Source organism: Trachypithecus francoisi, unplaced genomic scaffold (assembly GCF_009764315.1).
Source record: "Trachypithecus francoisi isolate TF-2019V2 unplaced genomic scaffold, Tfra_2.0 Lachesis_group0, whole genome shotgun sequence".
In the NCBI taxonomy this organism is placed as follows: domain Eukaryota; kingdom Metazoa; phylum Chordata; class Mammalia; order Primates; family Cercopithecidae; genus Trachypithecus; species Trachypithecus francoisi.
The window spans coordinates 118340169-118364484 of NW_022681453.1; the positions used below are offsets into that span (position 1 = coordinate 118340169).

The following is a 24316-nucleotide window of genomic DNA, read 5'->3' on the forward strand; positions in this document are numbered from 1 at the left end:
CTGGGACATGTGGTAACTATGTTTAACAGTTTAAAGAACTGCCAGACTGTTTTCCAAAGTGGCTGCATCATTTTACATTTCCATTAGCAATATCTGAGGTTTCTCTACAGAAAATATTCCAGTTTCTCTACACCATCACCACCATTTGTTATTGTCCATCTCTTTGATTATAGCCATCCTAACGGTGTGAAATTGTATCTCACTGTGGATTTGATTTACATTTCCATAATGACTAGTAATGTTGAGCATCTTTTGTATACTTACTGGCCATTTGTACATCTTTGGCTGGCCAATTTGTGCCTTCTGTGTCCTTGGGTTTTCATGAATATAATTTGTACACTTAGCCCACAAGTTCAGCTTTGTGTAGAATATTTAAATGAATGCTGGAACTTGGATTTTAAAATATAACTAAAAATTTCTTCTGTCATGGCTTTTAAAGGATTTATAATTTAAAACCGGTATGTAAAACTAACCCAAATACCCAGTGTATTAAAACAAACAAACACACAAAACTTACTAATGCCTACCTTTTTGACCATCTGTAGCAGGCTCTTCCCTGACCACAGCAATTCAAGCCTGGTATTCTGTGTCCTCCAGATCTTTTCATTATCATACCTTCTCTGAAAGAGACATAAAATTAACCCATCACCTTCAAATTTCCTGCTCCCACTTAGCTTATATAGCCTCCCAACATGGGACTAAATAAACCATCTCATTCTCACATGACTTTCCTCCCTACTCTCTCTTCCTCGCTTTCAACTAGCTCAGTACCCTAATTGTTAGGCTGGGTACTCTAGAGATGAACCCTAAAACATACTGGTGAGATATAGCCCCTTCAACATTCGGGGCGGTGTGATTCTGTTGTGCACTACACAGGACCTTAAGCATTCTGTCTCCTGGCTCTAAATGTTGAGTGTTCCCTCCTCAACATTGTGACACTGTGACAAACTAAAAAAAGACTCCATGCATTTCCACATGCCTGCACAGGGATGCTTCACCTGCTGTTGAGACCATGGTGCATCTCACACACAGATTCCAGGACATCCCTGTGGCTCTTCTCACACAGTTCTAGCAAACTAGTAAACTAGTTGAGCTAGTTGAGCCATGCCAAAGGAAGCAGAGCACAGCTACTAGTTTTGAAAACAATATCTTAATTCTGAAAAATGTGACAAGAAAAAGCAATAACAAAGGCTAAACTTAAAAAAAAAAACTTTTTGAAACAACTATTAACAATGCTCTTAACTAGAACTTGAAAGTTAAGCTCTTTATGTTTTCAAGCTCTAATATTGTGAAGGAAAATCATAAACTTCCATCTGGTTATACAACATATATTTTACATAGTATTATTTTAAAGTAATCATCAAAATGAGTGTAAACATTTAACTTTATAAGGGATTATAAAAGGAGATCTTATATATTTGATTTTTAATGTATTCTCCTACACATCATACTTGCTATAGGTTTGGACACTTCCACTGTTGGGTTAGAAAGAATCTGTGCTATAAGCACATGACAAAGACAGTGGAGCAGTTGCTACCATTGTTTATCACAGAAGATGCTCTGATTTGTATGAGTAATTCCATCAGTTGCTTTAACTCTACTGGGGAGAAGAGAAGCTAGCAGTAAAGCCAGGAGGACTCCATCACCATGGCATGCTGCTATATTAAGTGTTAATACATATCAACTTTTCATACTTCTCTTTCAAGGTTTATTGCAACTTACATGCCCTTTGGTCCCAAATCATGGATGAAAGATAGCTGGCTTATATCAAGAAACTCTGTCTGAAAAGAGGCAAAAAAAAAATCCATCTTTAGCAAGCAAAACAATTCAAATTTATGCATTAAAAAACATGTATTAGGTATAGCTGTGTGTAAATACTGTTTGGTGTGTTCCACAGACTACAGAGATCAATAATAATGGTATTGCCCTAAAAGAGTACAGATTAGAAGTATATAAATAACGAAGACACACCCTACTAGATCTTCTAAATCTCAAGAGAGTGACGTGTGCCCTAAGATATAGAGAAAAAATGCTCAAGAAGCTTGGAGAGAGAGAGAGTCCATTCCCAATATTCTTTCATGTTTGTTTTTGTTACGCAGGGTGGATATTGTGTGGCACAGTGTACACTCAAACAATAAAAGAATGTGAGAAGCGAGTGATACTGGTGCAGGACCTGGAAGATGGACTGGATTTGGGCACACAGAAATGGGAGATGAATGGTGGGCTAGAACAGAAGGTCCAAAAAGGTTATAGGATGTACAGTTGGGTTACAGTGAATAAGATGAAGGAAAAAATGAAAAATTAAACAGGCTGAAAAGAGAGTGGGGAGGGCTTTGAACATCAGGCATAACAAAAAGAATTATTTTTAATCAGTTGAAGAGGAAGAGAATTTTAGGCCCACCTTCACTGTATTAGAAGGTTAAAAACTGTAAATATTATAACAACAACTGTGGCTGTGCTTACTGAGTGCTATGGGTTGGTGTTATGCTAACCATTTTTCATGCATTATCTCAAACCCCTTTGAAGCAGGTGCTGTATTTCCCATTGTACAGAAGAGGAAACTGAGGTTTAGAGTAGGCATAAGCAAATATTTTCTGCAAAGAGCCAGACAGTAAATATCTTGGGCTTTATGGGCAGACATTTCATTTTGCAGCTACTCTGCTGTTGTAGCACGGAAATAGCCATAGACACATACATAAATGAATAACTGTGGTTGTGTTCCAATAAAACCTCATTTATGGATATAAAACATGAAGACAATCTAATTTTTATGTGTCACAAAATATTATTATTCATTTGATTTTTTCAACCACTTAAAAATATAAAAACTATTCTTAGTTCACAGAACATACAAAAACAGGCAATGGGCAATGGGCAATGGGCAGGATTTGGTCCACGGGCCCTAGTTTGCAGGCCTCTGTTTTAGAGAAGTCAAGTAAGTTGTCCAAGATCACACAGTTAAGAAGGGATTAACTCAGTATGATTAACTCATTATGAAGTCAGACCAAAGTCCGCACCCTCAAAACTAAGCTGCAAAAGCCAAAAGTCATTCAACATTTATCTAACTCAAATTGCATTCCTTGCATATTCTAGGTAGGTGAGAGCCAGATGTAAATGTGGAGGCATAGAGGGGAAAACAAAACAACATTATGTAATGGTTAGCATATGCAGATTTGCAGATTTTTTAAACAAGTGACCAAGAATAAGTTCAGTTCCTTAGACTATGTCAGTAACAGCCTTGATAGACAACAGAGACTAAAAGGATACTCTCCCAGCATTAGGGCAGACGGGAGACCAAATATGGAAAACATCAGTGAAGTTCTGTGGGATGAACCACCCTAGATGCATGTGAAAGTAGTTACAGAGTTATAGAGTAGTGGAGGGCAACCACCTCCTAGCTGACATGACATCATCACAGAGGCAGGGGCATTTGATCTAGGTTTGTAAATGGAATTAACAAAACAAAAGTTTTCCATGACAGTTTTATATGTGATTGGACATATCTAACACTATTCTTGTAAAAAAAAAAAAAAATTACAAATATCTCAAGGCTGTCTATCCTTGTAAGGTTCTTTTTTTTTTTTTTTTTTTTTTTTTTTGAGACGGAGTCTCGCTCTGTCGCCCAGGCTGGAGTGCAGTGGTCAGATCTCAGCTCACTGCAAGCTCTGCCTCCCGGGTTCACGCCATTCTCCTGCCTCAGCCTCCCGAGTAGCTGGGACTACAGGCGCCCGCCACCTCGCCCGGCTAGTTTTTTGTATTTTTTAGTAGAGACGGGGTTTCACCATGTTAGCCAGGATGGTCTTGATCTCCTGACCTTGTGATCCGCCCGTCTTGGCCTCCCAAAGTGCTGAGATTACAGGCTTGAGCCACCGCGCCCGGCCGTAAGGTTCATTTAAATGCTTGCATTTTTCTCTTTTCTTGGGGTTATTTGCAGAAAATAGTCTTTAAAATTCAAAAGGAATTATCTTTTTAAAATCCTAAGTCAAAGGTGTCTTCATACAGCATTTTTAAATTGAGAATTTCAAAAGTTAAGGTCTCACCCAGGCATACTGGCTCACGCCTGTAATCCTGGCATTTTGGAAGGCCAAGGTGGGTGGATCACTTGAGGTCAAGAGTTCAAGACCAGCCTGGCCAACATGGCAAAACCCCATCTCTACTAAAAGTACAAAAATTAGCCGGGTGTGGTGGTGCATGCCTGTAATTCCAGCTACTCAGGAGGCAGAGGCTGACGCAGGAGAATCACTTGAACCCGGGAGGTGAGTTTGCAGTGAGCGGAGATCATGCCCCTGCACTCCAGCCTGGGCGACACAGCGGGACTGTCTCAAAAAAAAAAACAAAAAAACAAAAAAAAAAACACCACAAGGTCTTTACATTTCATTTCTTATATAAAACAGTGATTCACTCAGTATCATGCATTTTTATCTGATTTGTGAAAACGCTTCTTAATTGGAAAATGTAGTAACCTATGGGTTATTGGAAATGACTCACAGATTGCCAGCCATAAAATCCAAAATATTTTAAAATCCTAAGTCATAACTTTTATCTCTAGCGAGCAGACAAATAATGTCAGTCCTACTTTACATTTGAAGACTATACTCTACTACAGAGGCATAACTAACTTCTGCAAAGTCCCTTCAGTCCCAACCGAAGGGAAGAACAGGAAATGAAAACAAAAATCAAGGAAGCCACTAATCTAAATAAGAAAAAAATTTTCTTATTTACATAGCTGTTATCATCAAATAGTTGACAACAGAAATATTCTCTGAAATCATTCAGAAATCGTAACTTTTGGAGTATCATAACAAAACTGCTAAGTGTAAAGAGTCTTAGACAAGTAGATAAGCACACATTAATAATGTAGAAAATTGAAAGTTACACATTAATATGAAATTTAATTTATCCTAATGGCTTAGTAAAGTTTGACTGGAGAGAGATTTTAAGAAGGAACCAGGCCTATTATATAGAAAACAACATATCCAGCAATAAAAGATTTTCTAATAGAGTTATCAAATTGAAAGTAAGTGTGTCAGGGTCAACTGAGAGGCAAACCTGACTAATAAAAATTAAAATTTAACAAAGATGATGTTGTCCAAACTTCTTAGTACGTCTTCAGTGATAAGAATTCTCCATTTGGGCAAGTGATTCTCAGGAATAAGAATTTAAAGATCAATTTAGCCTAAGAGTATTTCACGGGGCTTATTCTATTGATCTTTTGAGTAATGTATAATCAATACCTTTTTGTCTTTGTTTTTTGGCAAAGGAATTTGTAAAATATGAATACAACTGAAATAATGTTGCAATGCAATAATGTTCTTGGCACTAGGTGGAAAGTGGTCTCAAGTAAAAAATTCCAACGTGATCTACCAATTGGATACTAAAAACGTTAGAGAAACAGAGAAGCAAAAATATTTCTATGTCAAGAGACAAACAACAAACCCGAGGGGTAACAAAAAAATCCTGAAAATCACTTGGCAATCACGTACACACACTGCCCCTTCCACCCATCCTTGTATTGTAAGAGAAGGGTGACTTTCAGAGGCTCCTTTTATTTCCCAGGTAGCAAAAACTCAAGTAAATGGCCAGGTGGGAGATTAATCAGATACAAGGAAGGTAAGAGCATCGAGCGGGGCAATGTCCTTGTAGACTCAGGTACTCCAGGAAAGGCAGGGAACAAAGAGGACATCTAATCTATGAAGGAAACTGGGAGGCTGGACAAAAGCCTAAAGTCCTTCTAAACGCTAAGACTCAATCATCAGAAAGAAAACATTTCCCTTAATTTGAAGATGCAGCTGTTCAAATTAGTACAGCTTTTCCCTGTTGGAATGAAAACACTGCGTGCATGTTTATTCTTTACCTACTCTTCCCCTCAAGTTAAAGTTCATTCTACAAAACAAGGGAGAGATGAACACAGTATTACTGATCTGGGGGATGTTTTATCCAAGATTTCAAGCTAATCATCTTCTTGGGGATAAGGAATCTGAGTCACATGAGTTAAATGATTCACTTCAAGGTAGAGATATGATCCTATCAGCTTAGGGCCCTTCTCTTGGAAATTGTACAATTTGTTCCATTTCTAGATTTTAATCTTATTTTAATCTTATTCCTCTTATTTTAATTCCCTGGAAAATAAACATTTTCCAGTTACTAATTAAAATGCCTAGCTAGTGAGTTCTCTACTACAGCCAGCACTAATACAATTTCAGAATACAAAAGGAATTCCTGTTTGAGATTTTTTTGTATGTTATTACACAACTCAGATATTGCTATTTTTTACATACTTATGCTTAGAATAAAGGAGAAATACATTTGTCCTCATTTTACAAATGAGCAAAGAAAACTGAACAAATCACCCATAGTCTCTGAGGGGACTATCTGATGATGACTACACTAAAACACTAGGATGCTCTGTTTTGCAGAAGCATAAGAAGGAAAAAAAAGAATTAAAATCAGAGCAAGTCTTCATAATCATGGGAGAAAAGTCTGAGCACAAACCCAACCAATGACTATAAAGTAAGAGGAAAGAACTGTCCATGTCTAATTTCAGAGGCCATTTAAGAAAAATAATGTCAGTGCTTAGAACCCTAAACCAAATTCCTTTGGCAAAAATCCTATTATACAAACACCTTTATAATAAATTTATCTCAACTTTTTTTTTTTTTTTTTTTTTAAAGGCAGAGTCTTGCCCTGTAGCCCAGGCTGGACTGCAGTGGCACAATCGTGGCTCACTGCAACCTCTGCCTCCCAGGTTCAAGCGATTCTTCTGTCTCAGTCTCCCAAGTAGCTGGGATTACAGGCAGCCACCACCACGCCTGGCTAATTTTTGTATTTTTAGTAGAGACGAGGTTTCACCATGTTGTCCAGGGTGGTCTCGAACTCCTGACCTCCTACATGCCTCAGCCTCCCAAAATGCTGGAATTGTAGGCATGAGCCACCATGCCCAGCCCTATCTCCACTTTTTAAAGTGGTCTAACTTTACCAAGACATTTCTAAGCTGACCATAGCATTTTAGTTTAGTTCTCAAACTCGTGATGATAAGAATCACTTGAGCTATTTGTTAAACACACTTGTTCCAAATACAGATCTGGATGGCCCTACAGAGATTAAGAACATATCCTGTTCAGTCCCTTGACCTATGATCCATGATTCTATCTGCTTAAGGACCTGAATTAACTTAAAATAGGTTTGTTTTATACTTATAAAAGTGCAAATTTATTATATACATGTTAAAATAACAATATGCTTTTTACAGACAGTAAAGCATTTTTAACAAATACTTTTTAAATATTTCTCACAATTATTGAAGAAAACACATAGATTCCAATCTCATTTCACAAATATGAGGCAGAGGCCTACAGATCTAGTCTTTAGGCCAGACTACATTTAAAGAAAAAGAATGTTAGAGAATTAATGTATACCAAATTGTATCCTGTGCTTGAATCATATTGAACAATTCAGCTGTTGGAGAGAATAATCTCAGTAACCATCAAAAATGAGAGGAAGCCTGGGTGCAGTGGCTACGCCTGTAATCCCAGCACTTTGGGAGACCGAGGTGGGCGGATCACAAGGTCAAGGGATCGAGACCATCCTGGCCAACATGGTGAAACCTTGTCTCTACTAAAAATACAAAAATTAGCTGGGTGTGGTGGTGGGCGCCTGTAGTCCCAGCTACTTGGGAGGTTGAGGAAGGGGAATTGCTTGAACCTGGGAGGCGGAGGTTGCAGTGAGCCGAGGTCATGCCACTACACTCCAGCCTGGGCAACAGAGTGAGACTCCATCTCAAAAAAAATAAAAAAGAAAAAGAAAAAGAAAATAAGAGGGAGAATCTCCTCAGCTAGTTGCTAATGAGGCTTTCCCTTCCAAAGGAAATGTTTATAGGTCACTCTGGAATTTCTAAATACAACATGGCTTAACTTTGAAAATATTTTTATGACCGGAAAAGTAATTAAAATGAACATTTTTTAAACGTGAACATTCTTTAGTCAATAGTAGAATCCCAAATGTAGAAAAGTACATAAAAAGAGAAGAATGAACTCACCAAGAACTGTTAAAGCCAAAAGAAATAGTAAAAGTAAAGTCACAGGCAGGCAGAAAAGTAAAAGAAATGGAAAATTATTGCATATAGGTACTAATACACATTTAAATAATTGTCTGTTGTCTGATTTCAGATAACACAACAGGAGGTATCATTTTTTATTAACAATAGTAGTAGTATCCTTATTCGTTATGTTATTTCAACAATACAAGTTACTGAGTCCCAGAAGAAAAGAAACCCCTGCCTCCCATCATCTTTCTCTTGAGATTCTCTGGTGCAATCTGAATTCCTGTTTTCCTCAGAAAACCCTTCTCCAGGTTTACCAAGACACAGAAGCTCCGTCAAGTCCATTGAATGCCCCAGTGCAAGCTGCTGCAGGAGGCAGGTAGTGACCTAGACTCAGGTCAGCTGTGTGCAATGGGGACCAGCTGGATGTATATTTGGACCAGACTCCAAACTGGGTGTTGCAAGGCAGCAGGAAGGCAGCTCCTGTTATGAGAAACTCACAGAGCCAATTGCTCTTGCATCCTCTCCAAAATACACTAAGGTCTTTCCTCTTTCTGTTTATGTGTTTATGTGATGCCATTCTCTAAACTAGTGGCCAAATCACAATTGCACCAACTCTTGAGTTCTGCACACATATAATATAGATGCACACAGCCCCATAACAATACAATTCATACAAATGCATCCATACATCCAATAAACCAGTGCATTCTCAGTTATCCAGACCTCTGGATAATTGAAGGCTAAACCTTTAAAAACACCCCACCTTTAACAGCTCAGAGCTAATTGTTTGTTGACACTAGAAAACCTACTCTCTCCCTGCTTGCCAGCTGCGTAACCCAAGCTTAATTTCTGTGGCTCCATCTAAGCCCCATCACCTCTTCTCTCTTTACTTGGATTCCTCAAGGGTTTTTTCTTTCCTAGCTTTTCCCATGCTTCTCACTTTCAAATGAAAAGACAGGCCTTTAAGAGGCATGACAAACCAATCAGATGGCAACTGCCCTACCCACCACAAAATCTTTAGGCATTCAACTCCCCTCAACTGTTTTTATCACTTACTACTCAACAGTTACTCTTTGTAGCTAAAAATGTTTTTTGGCATTTTCCTGGAAACCTGAGAAGAGAAGAAGGCTGATTTCTAGATAATCTAGCCTATAGCAGCATTTCAAGTTCATTTAAATCTATTTTTATAGACATTTAACTTTTTTAAACAGCATCACACCATTGTAAACTGGATCCTTGCTGTCAAATCAACTTTATATTCACTTAATTTAATTCAAGGACGAACATAGATGTGGATACAATCACCTGTGTTAATAAAATGATCCAAAATTTAGCTGACAATTTAGTGAAAATTACTCCAAACTCAAATCACTGACTAGTACTTACTGTGGCATGATAGTTTCTATACATGGGCATTTTTAGTATCTTTGTCAAGTAATCTTCCAGTTGTTTCTGTAATGCAAATAACTTAGGTAAGTGTTAACATGGTCATATTTATTTTTAAAAATTAAACAGTAGTGACAATGATGAGATCATCATTTTCATCTTAACTTGTATAAGTTATTCAATTATTTATTAATATAATCATGGAGCAAGGAATCCTGAATAGCATTAGTCTGTCATTTCCATAATTCTCTTGAACTGTTATTTAAATATCTTCTTACTTTTTAACTTTCCATATGCTTAGGTCTTCTATAAACTGCTGACAAGCCCTGAGCTACATATTCTTTTAATCCTCCATAGCTATTATAGCAGGACTTGCTGTAAGTTGTTTTAAAGAATTTGTTGATATTACCAATAACTTTCATTTTTTTTTCAATTCTAACGCTGAACTTACTGAAAGATACACTACAATTTTTAAAAAGTGGAGAGAGGTTAAAAGACTTTCTAGTAGAATGTACTGATTTTAAATATGCTAAACTGTGTGTGGAGGCAGATGGGGAGTAGAGGGATATAGGCTTGGGGCACTGGAGCAACAGATGTCAATCATATTGACCGTGATATAAAATTCAGCATGGTTTTGCTTAATCACGAAGTTTCATTTTCAGTTGAATTCATACATGTGCACACAGTAAACCAAAACTATATAATTTTATATGTCTAGGTATCTTGGAAAATATTTGGTCCAGATACCTACAGAGATTTTAAACAAGATGACAACTACAAAGGAGAAATCAAACATTCCCTCTGGAACATAAATGTTTCAGATTACCAAACAGAACTGATAGAAATTAACAAACACTTGTTCACTTTCTAGTAAAAAAAAATTAATCGTCCACACTCTGCAGCACCCATCTTGGAAGCAGGCAGAAGTGCCCCTCCCCTGGAGTTTTCTGTCCCCGTGCTGTGCCTGTCTGTACTCCGTCATACTCTTCTCAGGCCCTAACTGCTCCATCTATAGTTTAGGAATGAGATTTTACATATATTTAAGATGGGCTATTACAAACACAAAAGCTTATGTATGGAAATATATTATTTTAAAAGAGTAGATCTCAAAATCCACAACAAGTTCAATCTTTGACTCACAATAAGCTCAAAAAGGTTCTAGTCGGGAGAACAGCTTCTTCATAATCTAAAGTCCTAACCAAGAACGATCTTCCCCTTCTGAGAAAATGCATGGTATGGCTTGGGGAAAGAAGGGACTGACTAACTAGTTCCAGAAAAGCTAAACCAGCCTGGGGGATTGATGAGTGGATGAGAGGAGTTGTAGCCAGGCCTACTTCACCCCTCAGTAGATGCTGTGTTTCTACAGCACTGCAAAATTAGGTTCAAAACAACAGAATAGCGAAGCAACTTACTCTTCTACCAAGGAATTGTTCTTCTCTTATCATGTTTTCAGATGAACGGGGCAAACTGGGCATCTCTCGAGGCTCCTCTCTGACGTTTTGCCTCCTAAATGTGTGTCTAAAACACAAACACACAGAATGCAAACACTTACTAGATTATTCTGTGACTATGACTTTGTGTATCTTTCATGAGACGGCATATTTTTAAGACTATTTAATTGAAAATATCTACCAACAATAGACTAGTTAGCCAATACTGTGAATTAAATACCCTTTTTATTTATTTATTTTAGAGACTGGGTGTGCTCTGTTGCCCAGGATGGAGTGCAGTGGTACAATCATGCTCACTGCAGTTTTAAACTCTTGGGCTCAAGCAATCCCCCTGTTGCAGCTGAGTAGGTAGAACTACTAGCTACCACCACCTGCCCGCATCCAGCCACATTTTAAATATTTTTTGTAGAGAGGAGGTCTTGCTACGTTACCCATGCTAGTCTCAAACTCATGGCCTCAAGTGATCCTCCTGCCTCAGCCTCCCAAGTGGTGAGATTACGGTGTGAGCCACCACACCCAGCCAAAATACACTTTCCATTCAACTTGTATACTGGCATAATTAATTCCAAAATGGTTACCTTCTGGTGGGAATGGGGATTCGGATAAAGGCTTTGTACTTGAGCAGCTCTCTGTGAAATTCTTGAAAGTGCTTGAATTTCCTCTTAACTTGCCATTTAAATTCCCCATGTGTTAATTCAATAGTATAAAGATTAATACTTGGTACCTACAGTGATACATAAAAATGTTTGATATTTTAGATAACAACAAAAATTCCAAAAGCTTTCAGTGAACAATATTTAACTAGTAACAGGGAAGTATACTTAAGTCCAGCCTACTTATTTTGTGTAAGTACTTAAGTAAATTTTTTTCAAAAGCAGCCAGTTACAGAAATAATATTCTCTAAATGTTCACTTGATGAATTACATAAGACAAACTTTCAGTCACACATGAGACGATTCCTACAAATGCTATTCCTCCAACATATGTGTGTGTGTGTGCATCCACGCACACACACACCTGAAACAAGGAACTAGGTGAAGGAGACAATGAGAGAAGGCCCTAATTAGTCTTCAGGGGTCCAGTCCACAAACATAAGCAGTGAACCAGGCAATTGGCAGGGGTGAGAGGTATTGTATACTAAGAGCACCATCTTGGCTGTTTTTGTTCTTCAGAAATGGCATGACATGCCTTCTCTCCTTCTCCTGTGAAACACATTCCAAGGTCCAGCCTTGTCTATACCACCCACCCACTCTGAGGAGCCACCAGTGTTAAGGAGGCATGGGTGGAGAAAGTGAATGCGGTAATGAGTGTACAGTGTACACTTGTATAATATTATACATATGTATTATCATTACTAAATCTTCATAACAAGCCTATAAGGTAAGCACTGTTATATCCCTTATTCAGAAGAGGAAACAGAAACAGAGATGTTAAGTCACTCGTTCAAGATCACAAGGCAAAGATGAATTAAATCATGCAGTTTGGGCCGGGCGCGGTGGCTCAAGCCTGTAATCCCAGCACTTTGGGAGGCCGAGATGGGCGGATCACGAGGTCAGGAGATCGAGACCATCCTGGCTAACACGGTGAAACCCCGTCTCTACTAAAAATACAAAAAAAAAACTAGCCGGGCGAGGTGGCGGGCGCCTGTAGTCCCAGCTACTAGGAAGGCTGAGGCAGGAGAATGGCGTAAACCCAGGAGGCGGAGCTTGCAGTGAGCTGAGATCCGGCCACTGAACTCCAGCCTGGGCGGCAGAGCAAGACTCCGCCTCAAAAAAAAAAAAAAAAAAAAAAAAAAAATCATGCAGTTTGGCTCTAGAGTCTGTCATTTACCCCCACATGTTAACTATCTTTCAATCTAAATGCTGGCAGGTGAAAAAAGAAAACAAAGCTCATCTTAGAGACATTTCTGAGTGAGTTCTGCTCAGTGGTGTATCAGGGAGACATGGACCCGAGTTACAGGGAAAGCCTAAACCAGAGGCTGACACCCAAGCGAGTGCAGGCTGGGAGTCAGTACATGTGCAGGTAGGCTGGGACAGCACGAGGCAAAACCACCCAGAAAGCGATGCAGCGCATGCCACCTCCAAAAGACAAGGAGGAAGGGAAGGTGAAGCTGTGCCCTGACAGCTGGTTATTAATCTATGCTTCCCCTGAGGCAGGAGGCAATGGTGGCCTTACTCTGCCATGGCTAGAGCTTAGCTTGAAGGGACAAAAGTCACCACCCTGCAGCCATTTTCTTCCCCTGGAGACTTAACAACTGCAAAATCCAGGCAGGAACAGAGAAAAGGAGCTACCCTAACAGTTTCTTCTAGTCCAATCCATTTCAAAGGGCCTACCTTTGATTGCTGAAGACATTTTACTCCAAAGCCTTTTCAGTGTTCAATGAAAAAGCACGTGAATGAGGACTAAAGGATGGTTTTCTAGGAACCAATCAGAGAGGCAGAGTATGCCTGCAGAATTCTCTCAACAGTATTTTGGGGTAATGGCACTGGCCAATCCAGTATCCTGGCTTTTTTTCTTAAGAGCCAGGGAGCACCAACATTTTCATTCTAAATAAACATTAGGAAAGCTAAAATTCTTGTTGACTTATACTTGCCATGCAAGTGGAATAAATATGCATCAAGAGTCCAAATGAAACAGAAAACTGGCGAGAGAAGAAGAGTAAGAGAGGCACTTTGCAATTTATTACATTGTTAATTTGCCTTACATGCCTTTTTAAAAGAAAGAGCTTTGGCTCGAATGAAGAAAGAGGAATATAAGAATGAAGATTAAGTGGGAAGGAGGCAAAACCTTGACAGGTGACAATGACTTGGAAATAATAGATAAATAAAAACAAACAAACAAACACCCACAAACATGGTCATAGCTAGGAGGGAGGAAAATGAAAGGCTATGTACTAATTCACATATATTGACAAAAGAAAAAATGGTGAGTCCATAAACGCTCTGACCCTTGTAGATGTGAAGCGTTCCACTTCCAAAACTTGTGCTTTTATTGGACAGCCAGAGAGATACGTCTGTATATTAGGCTCCTTAAATCCTTGAGTGTTATAAACAGCAGAGAAAGGGATATACACTAAAAAATAAGTAAATAAAGTTAATGCAATATATGATTAGCATAACTTGTCTTTTACAGGCATTCTTTTAAGAATCATTTGTTAAAACAAGAAAGCCTCTTACAAAATGATCTGAGCCCAGTGTTAACATCTGCAAGGAAAAATCAATCATTTGCTGGTTACTTCAAATTTGTGCTCTTGCAAGCAACCCTGACAAACTCTTTTCTTCCCCGCTCAGATCATCCGTCTTTACCTTCCTGTATCTTGGGATCGCTGGGAGACACGTCGTATTCTACCTCCTCTCCCTCAAAGTGGAGTTCCCGCGTGTCCAGATTTTCTATGATATTACTCATGTCAGCAGCAATTTTCTGCAGTGCAGAGGTATTTACCCGTGACTCGGTTTTCAGTGACATGTTAACTTAGGATAGAGTAAAAGCAAAGGGGCTAGGAAAGAAGAAAAGGGTTACAAAGACTTAGCATTTTGATAACATAAAATGCTATTCCACAATTTGAATCCAGACTTAGATACAGCATATGGAAACAATTCAGCCTGCTCTGTGTGAGACTCAGTTATCCAAAACAACCTTTTAGTTGTTGTTCCTGGTTAACATTTAAAGGATTCTTAACTTGTAAATTAAAACGGAGTACTCAATTGTAAAAAAGAAAAAAAAAACCACATTGAATGCCAACATTTCTCTCATCCGACTTTATTAATTTGGATAAGTAATTCAAGGGAGATTGGTTTGGGAAAGCTTATACAGAGAAAGAAATAGATTATTTGCTGTAATAAATACAGCTGAAGAAAGAATATAATGTAAAATAAGCAACTCTAAATATCTCCTAAAGAAAATTTAGAATATTTCACATATTGCAATATACAGATTTAGAAATATTTTTATGATAGCATAATCTTTCTACATTTTCTCTGTAGGTGATATCACAATCAAAGTGTATATTACCTTTCGAGATATGAGAATTTGGCCACGACTTTACATGAGGTATAATGACGTATGTGTCTTGAAAGGAAATTGATTAACGTACCTATTCCGAAAGACATCTGAGGTGCTAGAATTATACTTCCCTCCTTTTTTTATTTCTTTAAAGAAAACTAGTTCTATTTCATTCTGATATTTAATAACACAAGTCGTTGCACATCAGTACCCAGGGCAGAAGAGTTCACATGGATATTATTTTTCATGTAAAATATTGAGATTCAAGCTTTGCACACTGTCATCAGAGTTGGATGAAATGTCTGTTTTGCCTGATATAGAAATAATCTCTCTGTTAAAACCAGGCCCTAAAACGGAAGGACGCTCATACCAGTAACTCTTCAGCACATGTTCATTTATAACTGCAAATCACAATGGGCATCCACCACATGTGAGATGAGATGAATGCAAATGTGAAGGTGAATAAGGCAGGCCCCTGTGATTAAGGAACACCTGATATGGGTGAGGGAAATGAGGCATATAACCCAAAGTTCACCCCTGGCCTCCTCCAAGGTCTTGGGCTTCTTGAGAATGAAATTTGCCCAGGGAAGACACTTACCTGGGTCTCTCCTGCAAGTGCTACCAAAAAGCTAAGTGGCTGTATGGGAATGCTAAGAAAGTCTCAGGAAAACTTATACAGCCCTTATTATAACTCAGTGGTCTCTAAAACCTATACTGTTATGTCTGGGAGAAAGAGACTGTATTTGGAAATTCAAAAATGGGAGTGAAGGAGGGAGGTGCTGGTTTGGCCAGATATATAAAATTAATATATCTAAGTTCCCTGGAACTATGTAATCAATCATGTTTCTTTCTGTATGTTGGCTGTAAGAAAGCTTGGAGCCAAATTTGTGGCCTACTATAGCAAAGTATAGGATTATCTCTTCCCTTCAATGTTCCCTCCCACCTCTAATTTATATTATAATAGTTAATAGTTACTAATTGTTTAGAATGCACCTCGCTGGTTATAATTGTTTACATACATTGTCTCATGTCGTTAATAATAAATCTATGAGGGTTTGTTATTTCTATTTTGAGCATGACAGGAGTTTGTCATCCCCTCTTTATAGATAAGGAAACTGAGGCAAAGAAAGACTAAGTAACTTGACCAATATTTTAAACAATCTGTCCAAGGTCACACAGCTGGTAAGTGGTGAAGAAGGGACTGGAATTCGGGTTTCTCTAACCCAAAAGCCAATATTCTCAATCACAATCTTTACCTTGCTATCTATTCTTTGTAGATATGTAAGCCCTTGGAATAGATGGAACAGTTAATATAAATAAGTACCCTGGGGCAAGTCCATTTAAGAGCAAACCCTAATAGGAAGAATTGGAAATAAATTCCTGCAACTCGGTTACCACAAGACGAAGCCATTTACATTCCCAGGGTCTTTGTTTCCTCTCTATAAATGCAAGAGGTTGAGCCATTTCATCTCTAGAGTTCTTTTAACATGAAAACCCTAACTGTAGATAAAAGATGCCATAAAAGTGTTCAGCCTCCCTTATAATTTAATTACTTTAACCCTTTCCCTATCCCAAGAAATTCATCAGAGTAGTTTTGCATTTGAATAAGAGAAGCAGGTAGCAGAATGTTTTCTAACCTAGATAATTTAATTAAGATCTATTCAGCCTCCATTGAGGAGTGTTGCCTTTGGTCAAAATCAAAATATGTATGTCCTTTCCTCTTCATTCAACAAACACTTAACAATGTGTCAGATTTTATTCTATTCAAAATACAAGGTAATGAAAAATTTAGAGGAAAAGAGACAAGGAAAAACAGATAAGAAATTACACCATATCATTGTGGCTTGTTAATTTTTAAAGACTTCAGATATTTTTTATTGATTAAACAGACTTATTAACTGTCAACTTTCTTAACATAGTGAAGACAAAGGTTACTCCAAATAACCTTCCTTTTGAACTACGTGCTGATCCTAAAAATACCTGTGAATTTTAAGAAATACAAAGACTACAGTAATCTATACAGTGTTACAGAGCCAACGCATCAAGCTAAAATAAATATCCAACCTCAGATAGAGAAAAAAGAAGCACATTCACTTATGAAAAACTTGAAGAGTGAGACATGAAACAAAGAAAACATCTTATCATTTATCAAGTGTTTATTACATGCTAAGCACAATTGTAGTACAGTTATGTTTTTTAATACTCACAATGACCCCACATGGTAGATATGATTATTCTGAGAGATTTAGTTAAGCAATCATCCAAGGTCACTCAACTTGTGTCAGTGTTGAGTTTATAAAGCAGATTTTGTCTGGCTCTAAAATCTTATGGAGTTGGTTACAGAGGCCCATAATTATTACTTCTATTTTATGGGCTTGAATGTCTATAAATTTAAATTAATCTTTTATATGAAGTTTAAGTCCTGTGACAAGAGATGTCCTCTACTTTAGTCACCATACCTTGGAAGGGATCATACTAATCCCACAGTCACTTCAATTATGAAAACAACATGTCTCAACAGCTTCCCGAGTTCCTTCTTAGCCTTTTACTTTTATGGTTTATAATATTTTATAAGACCATGTGGAAATGGACCCAAAGCATTTGCAGATTTGTTCATGCTTTTGTCAAGACTTTACTATTTAATAATAGACAATGAATCATTTGTCCATCTTTACCTTTACTTGTGTCCATGGGCATTGTGTGCTGACTTTTCATCCAACCATTGTATTGCTGGTTTCATTCTTGAATATCAAGCTGTAAAACCATCTATGCTCCTATGTTGTCAAATCTTCATTTATCAGTCAATGTTTTCTTTCATCTAAAATAATCTATAATAGGGGGTGAGCAGCTGCCACAGGCACAGCCTATATTAGTCAGCAGTGGGATAAGGGCTTCAGTGTTTACACTTGAGATAATGTAATTGATTTTGTTACCTCCTTATAAAATTATACTGCAAGATCATTATCTCTTTCAGTACCAAGAAGAGATGGTGCCCATGGAGAGATAAGAGCAGCTGTGTTTTATTTCTGTTTGCATTTGTATCTGGAAAGTAAATAAGGGTTTTTTTTTTTTTTTTTTTCTCATTTTGAATTATAGAACGGAAAATCTTTGCAGGGAAGATTTAATGACCTCCAGTTATTCAGTGATGAAATCAGAGAATTTTCTATTCTCAACTTTCAACAAGATTGGGAAGTAGAACATCAAAGAGAAGCAGACACTTTCCCTTTCAGATAACAAATAGATAAACACTGCCTTAGCCAAAATACAATAATAGCAACTATAATTATTGATATTAACATAAATATGAACATTAGCCAATATTTGCTAAATTTGTACTACATGCCAGGTACTGTACAAAGAGATTAATATCATGATCTCATTTAATCTTCACAATAACTTTAGGAGCTGGGTCCCATTGTTACCAGCATTTTTAATGAGTAGCTTAGAGAAGGTAGGAAACTTGGCAGGGCCACACGGCTGGGAAGTGATGAAGCTGGTGATCAACTTTGATTGATCCGACTTCAAAGCCCAGCTACTTACCAATCCAGAGGTGGGACTGTGGGTGGAAGGAAACATGAGCACTGGGAGGCTTTTACATTTTGCTTCATATACTCTTAAAACAAAACTGTTTTTTGTTTTTTTTTTTTTTTGAGACGGAGTCTTGCTCTGTCGCCCAGGCTGGAGTGCAGTGGCCGGATTTCAGCTCACTGCAAGCTCCGCCTCCCGGGTTCACGCTATTCTCCTGCCTCAGCCTCTGGGGTAGCTGGGACTACAGGCGCCCGCCACCCCCGGCTAGTTTTTTTGTATTTTTTAGTAGAGACGGGGTTTCACCGTGTTAGCCAGGATGGTCTGGATCTCCTGACCTCGTGATCCACCTGTCTCGGCCTCCCAAAGTGCTGGGATTACAGGCTTGAGCCACCGCGCCCGGCCCCTGTTTTTTTTTTTTAAGTCAAGCTCTTGCTCTCTTGCACAGGCTGGAGTACAGTGGTGTGATCATAGCTCAATCCAGCCTTGAATTCCTGAGCTCAAGTGATCCTCCTGCCTCAGCCTCCAGAATAACTAGGACTACAGGCATGTGCCACTATGCATTGCTAAAAACTAAAACCATTTTTTTTTTATTATTATACTTTAAGTTCTAGGGTACATGTGCATAACGTGCAGGTTTGTTACATATGTATACTTGTGCCATGTTGGTGTGCTGCACCCATCAACTGGTCAGCACCCATCAATTCGTCATTTATATCAGGTATAACTCCCAATGCAATCCCTCCCCCCTCCCCCCTCCCCATGATAGGCCCCGATGTGTGATGTTCCCCTTCCCGAGTCCAAGTGATGTCATTGTTCAGTTCCCACCTATGAGTGAGAACACGTGGTGTTTGGTTTTCTGTTCTTGTGATAGTTTGCTAAGAATGATGGTTTCCAGCTGCATCCATGTCCCTACAAAGGATGCAAACTCATCCTTTTTTATGGCTGCATATATTCCATGGTGTATATGTGCCACATTTTCTTAATCCAGTCTGTCACAGATGGACATTTGGGTTGATTCCAAGTCTTTGCTGTTGTGAATAGTGCCGCAATAAACATGCGTGTGAATGTGTCTTTATAGCAGCATGATTTATAATCCTTTGGGTATATAACCAGTAGTGAGATGGCTGGGTCATATGGTACATCTAGTTCTAGATCCTTGAGGAATCGCCATACTGTTTTCCATAATGGTTGAACTAGTTTACAATCCCACCAACAGTGTAAAAGTGTTCCTATTTCTCCACAGCCTCTGCAGCACCTGTTGTTTCCTGACTTTTTAATGATTGCCATTCTAACTGGTGTGAGATGGTATCTCATTGTGGTTTTGATTTGCATCTCTCTGATGGCCAGTGATGATGAGCATTTTTTCATGTGTCTGTTGGCTGTATGAATGTCTTCTTTTGAGAAATGTCTGTTCATATCCTTTGCCCACTTTTTGGTGGGGTTGTTTGTTTTTTTCTTGTAATTTGTTTGAGTTCTTTGTAGATTCTGGATATTAGCCCTTTGTCGATGAGTAGATTGCAAAAATTTTCTCCCATTCTGTAGGTTGCCTGTTCACTCTGATGGTAGTTTCTTTTGCTGTGCAGAAGCTCTTTAGTTTAATTAGATCCCATTTGTCAATTTTGGCTTTTGCTGCCGTTGCTTTTGGTGTTTTAGACATGAAGTCCTTGCCCATGCCTATGTCCTGAATGGTACTACCTAGGTTTTCTTCTAGGGTTTTTATGGTATCAGGACTAACATTTAAGTCTCTAATCCATCTTGAATTAATTTTCGTATAAGGAGTAAGGAAAGGATACAGTTTCAGCTTACTACTTATGGCTAGCCAATTTTCCCAGCACCATTTATTAAATAGGGAATCCTTTCCCCATTTCTGTTTCTCTCAGGTTTGTCAAAGATCAGATGGCTGTAGATGTGTGGTATTATTTCTGAGGACTCTGTTCTGTTCCATTGGTCTATATCTCTGTTTTGGTACCAGTACCATACTGTTTTGGTTACTGTAGCCTTGTAGTATAGTTTGAAGTCAGGTAGCGTGATGCCTTGAGCTTTGTTCTTTTGACTTAGGATTGTCTTGGCAATGCGGGCTCTTTTTTGGTTCCATATGAACTTTAAAGCAGTTTTTTCCAATTCTGTGAAGAAAGTTATTGGTAGCTTGATGGGGATGGCATTGAATCTATAAATAACCTTGGGCAGTATGGCCATTTTCACGATATTGATTCTTCCTATCCATGAGCATGGTATGTTCTTCCGTTTGTTTGTGTCCTCTTTTATTTCACTGAGCAGTGTTTGTAGTTCTCCTTGAAGAGGTCCTTTACATCCCTTGTAAGTTGGATTCCTAGGTATTTTATTCTCTTTGAAGCAATTGTGAATGGAAGTTCATTCATGATTTGGCTCTCTGTTTGTCTGTTACTGGTGTATAAGAATGCTTGTGATTTTTGCACATTAATTTTGTATCCTGAGACTTTGCTGAAGTTGCTTATCAGCTTAAGAAGATTTTGGGCTGAGACGATGGGGTTTTCTAAATATACAATCATGTCATCTGCAAACAGGGACAATTTGATTTCTTCTTTTCCTAACTGGATACCCTTGATTTCTTTCTCTTGCCTGATTGCCCTAGCCAGAACTTCCAACAATATGTTGAGTATGATTGGTGAGAGAGGGCATCCCTGTCTTGTGCCAGTTTCCAAAGGCAATGCTTCCAGATTTTGCCCATTCAGTATGATACTGGCTGTGGGTTTGTCATAAATAGCTCTTATTATTTTGAGGTACGTTCCATCAATACCGAATTTATTGAGCGTTTTTAGCATGAAGGGCTGTTGAATTTTGTCAAAAGCCTTTTCTGCATCTATTGAGATAATCATGTGGTTCTTGTCTTTGTTCTGTTTATATGCTGGATTGCGTTTATTGATTTGTGAATGTTGAACCAGCCTTGCATCCCAGGGATGAAGCCCACTTGATCATGGTGGATAAGCTTTTTGATGTGCTGCTGAATCCGGTTTGCCAGTATTTTATTGAGGATTTTTGCATCGATGTTCATCAGGGATATTGGTCTAAAATTTTCTTTTTTTGTTGTGTCTCTGCCAGGCTTTGGTATCAGGATGATGTTGGCCTCATAAAATGAGTTAGGGAGGATTCCCTCTTTTTCTATTGATTGGAATAGTTTCAGAAGGAATGGTACCAGCTCCTCCTTGTACCTCTGGTAGAATTCAGCTGTGAATCCATCTGGTCCTGGACTTTTTTTGGTTGGTAGGCTATTATAATTGCCTCAATTTCAGAGCCTGCTATTGGTCTATTCAGGGATTCAACTTCTTCCTGGTTTAGTCTTGGGAGAGTGTAAGTGTCCAGGAAAGTATCCATTTCTTCTAGATTTTCTAGTTGATTTGCGTAGAGGTGTTTATAGTATTCTCTGATGGTAGTTTGTATTTCTGTGGGGACCGTGGTGATATCCCCTTTATCATTTTTTATTGTGTCTATTTGATTCTTCTCTCTTTTCTTCTTCATTAGTCTTGCTAGCGGTCTGTCAATTTTGTTGATTTTTTCAAAAAACCAACTCCTGGATTCATTGATTTTTTGGAGGGTTTTTTGTGTCTCTATCTCCTTCAGTTCTGCTCTGATCTTAGTTATTTCTTGCCTTCTGCTAGCTTTTGAATGTGTTTGCTCTTGCTTCTCCAGTTCTTTTAATTGTGATGTTAGAGTGTCAATTTTAGATCTTTCAGCTTTCTCTTGTGGGCATTTAGTGCTATAAATACCCTCTACACACTGCTTTAAATGTGTCCCAGAGATTCTGGTATGTTGTATCTTTGTTCTCATTGGTTTCAAAGAACATCTTTATTCTGCTTTCATTTCGTTATGTACCCAGTAGTCATTCAGGAGCAGGTTGTTCAGTTTCCATGTAGTTGAGCGGTTTTGATTGAGTTTCTTAGTCCTGAGTTCTAGTTTGATTGCACTGTGGTCTGAGAGACAGTTTGTTATAATTTCTGTTCTTTTACATTTGCTAAGGAGTGCTTTACTTCCAATTATGTGGTCAATTTTGGAATAAGTGCGATGTGGTGCTGAGAAGAATGTATATTCTGTTGATTTGGAGTGGAGAGTTCTATAGATGTCTATTAGGTCCGCTTGGTGCAGAGATGAGTTCAATTCCTGGATATCCTTGTTAACTTTCTGTCTCGTTGATCTGTCTAATGTTGACAGTGGAGTGTTGAAGTCTCCCATTATTACTGTATGGGAGTCTAAGTCTCTTTGTAAGTCTCTAAGGACTTGCTTTATGAATTTGGGTGCTCCTGTATTCGGTGCATATATATTTAGGATAGTTAGCTCTTCCTGTTGAATTGATCCCTTGGCCTTCTTTGTCTCTTTTGATCTTTGATGGTTTAAAGTCTATTTTATCAGAGACTAGGATTGCAACCCCTGCTTTTTTTTGTTCTCCATTTGCTTGGTAGATCTTCCTTCATCCCTTTATTTTGAGCCTATGTATGTCTCTGCATGTGAGATGGGTCTCCTGAATACAGCAGACTGATGGGTCTTGACTCTTGATCCAGTTTGCCAGTCTGTGTCTTTTCATTGGAGCATTTAGTCCATTAACATTTAAGGTTAATATTGTTATGTGTGAACTTGATCCTGCCATTATGATATTAACTGGTTATTTTGCTCGTTAGTTGATGCAGTTTCTTCCTAGCCTTGATGGTCTTTACATTTTGGCATGTTTTTGCAATGGCTGGTACCGGTTGTTCCTTTCCATGTTTAGGGCTTCCTTCAGGGTCTCTTGTAAGGCAGGCCTGGTGGTGACAAAATCTTTAAGCATTTGCTTATCTGTAAAGGATTTTCTTTCTCCTTCACTGATGAAACTTAGTTTGGCTGGATATGAAATTCTGGTTGAAAATTCTTTTCTTTAAGAATGTTGAATATTGGCCCCCACTCTCTTCTGGCTTGTAGAGTTTCTGCCGAGAGATCTGCTGTTAGTCTGATGGGCTTCCCTTTCGGGGTAACCCGACCTTTCTCTCTGGCTGCCCTTAAGATTTTTTCCTTCATTTCAACTTTGGTGAATCTGGCAATTATGTGTCTTGGAGTTGCTCTTCTCGAGGAATATCTTTGTGGTGTTCTCTGTATTTCCTGAATTTGAATGTTGGCCTGCCCTACTAGGTTGGGGAAGTTCTCCTGGATGATATCCTGAAGAGTGTTTTCCAACTTGCTTCCATTTTCCCCCTCACTTTCAGGCACCCCAATCAGACGTAGATTTGGTCTTTTTACATAATCCCATACTTCTTGCAGGCTTTGTTCATTTCTTTTTCTTCTTTTTTCTTTTGGTTCTCTTCTTGCTTCATTTCATTCATTTGATCCTCAATCGCTGATACTCTTTCTTCCAGTTGATCGAGTCGGTTACTGAAGCTTGTGCATTTGTCACGTATTTCTCGTGTCATGGTTTTCATCTCTGTCATTTCTTTATGACCTTCTCTGCATTAATTATTCTAGCTATCAATTATTCCACTCTTTTTTCAAGATTTTTAGTTTCTTTGCGCTGGGTACGTAATTCCTCCTTTAGCTCTGAGAAGTTTGATGGACTGAAGCCTTCTTCTCTCATTTCGTCAAAGTCATTCTCTGACCAGCTTTGATCCGTTGCTGGCGATGAGCTGCGCTCCTTTGCAGGGAGATATGCGCTCTTATTTCTTGAATTTGCAGCTTTCCTGCCCTGCTTCTTCCCCATCTTCGTGGTTTTATCTGCCTCTGGTCTTTGATGATGGTGACGTACTGATGGGGTTTTGGTATAGGTGTCCTTCCTGTTTGATAGTTTTCCTTCTAAAAGTCAGGACCCTCAGCTGTAGGTCTGTCGGAGATTGCTTGAGGTCCACTCCAGACCCTGTTTGCCTGGGTATCAGCAGCAGAGGTTGCAGAAGATAGAATATTGCTGAACAGCGAG

At 38.6% G+C, this 24316-nt stretch overlaps 1 protein-coding gene across 6 annotated transcripts in view; it reads right to left on the minus strand.

Annotated features, from left to right (window-relative positions):
• PLD1 (phospholipase D1) overlaps positions 1–24316 on the minus strand; it is a 228099-nt gene that overhangs the window by 136282 nt on the left and 67501 nt on the right. For all 6 annotated transcript variants that reach the window (XM_033211713.1, XM_033211717.1, XM_033211715.1 and 3 more), the window contains exons 2-8: positions 14184–14374; positions 13826–13950; positions 11457–11602; positions 10840–10945; positions 9428–9493; positions 1723–1781; positions 528–620 (exon numbers count right to left, since the gene is read on the minus strand). In XM_033211713.1, the coding sequence (XP_033067604.1) occupies positions 528–620; positions 1723–1781; positions 9428–9493; positions 10840–10945; positions 11457–11602; positions 13826–13950; positions 14184–14343 (755 nt within the window). In that variant the 5' untranslated portion in view covers positions 14344–14374. The remainder of the gene's footprint in view (positions 1–527; positions 621–1722; positions 1782–9427; positions 9494–10839; positions 10946–11456; positions 11603–13825; positions 13951–14183; positions 14375–24316) is intronic.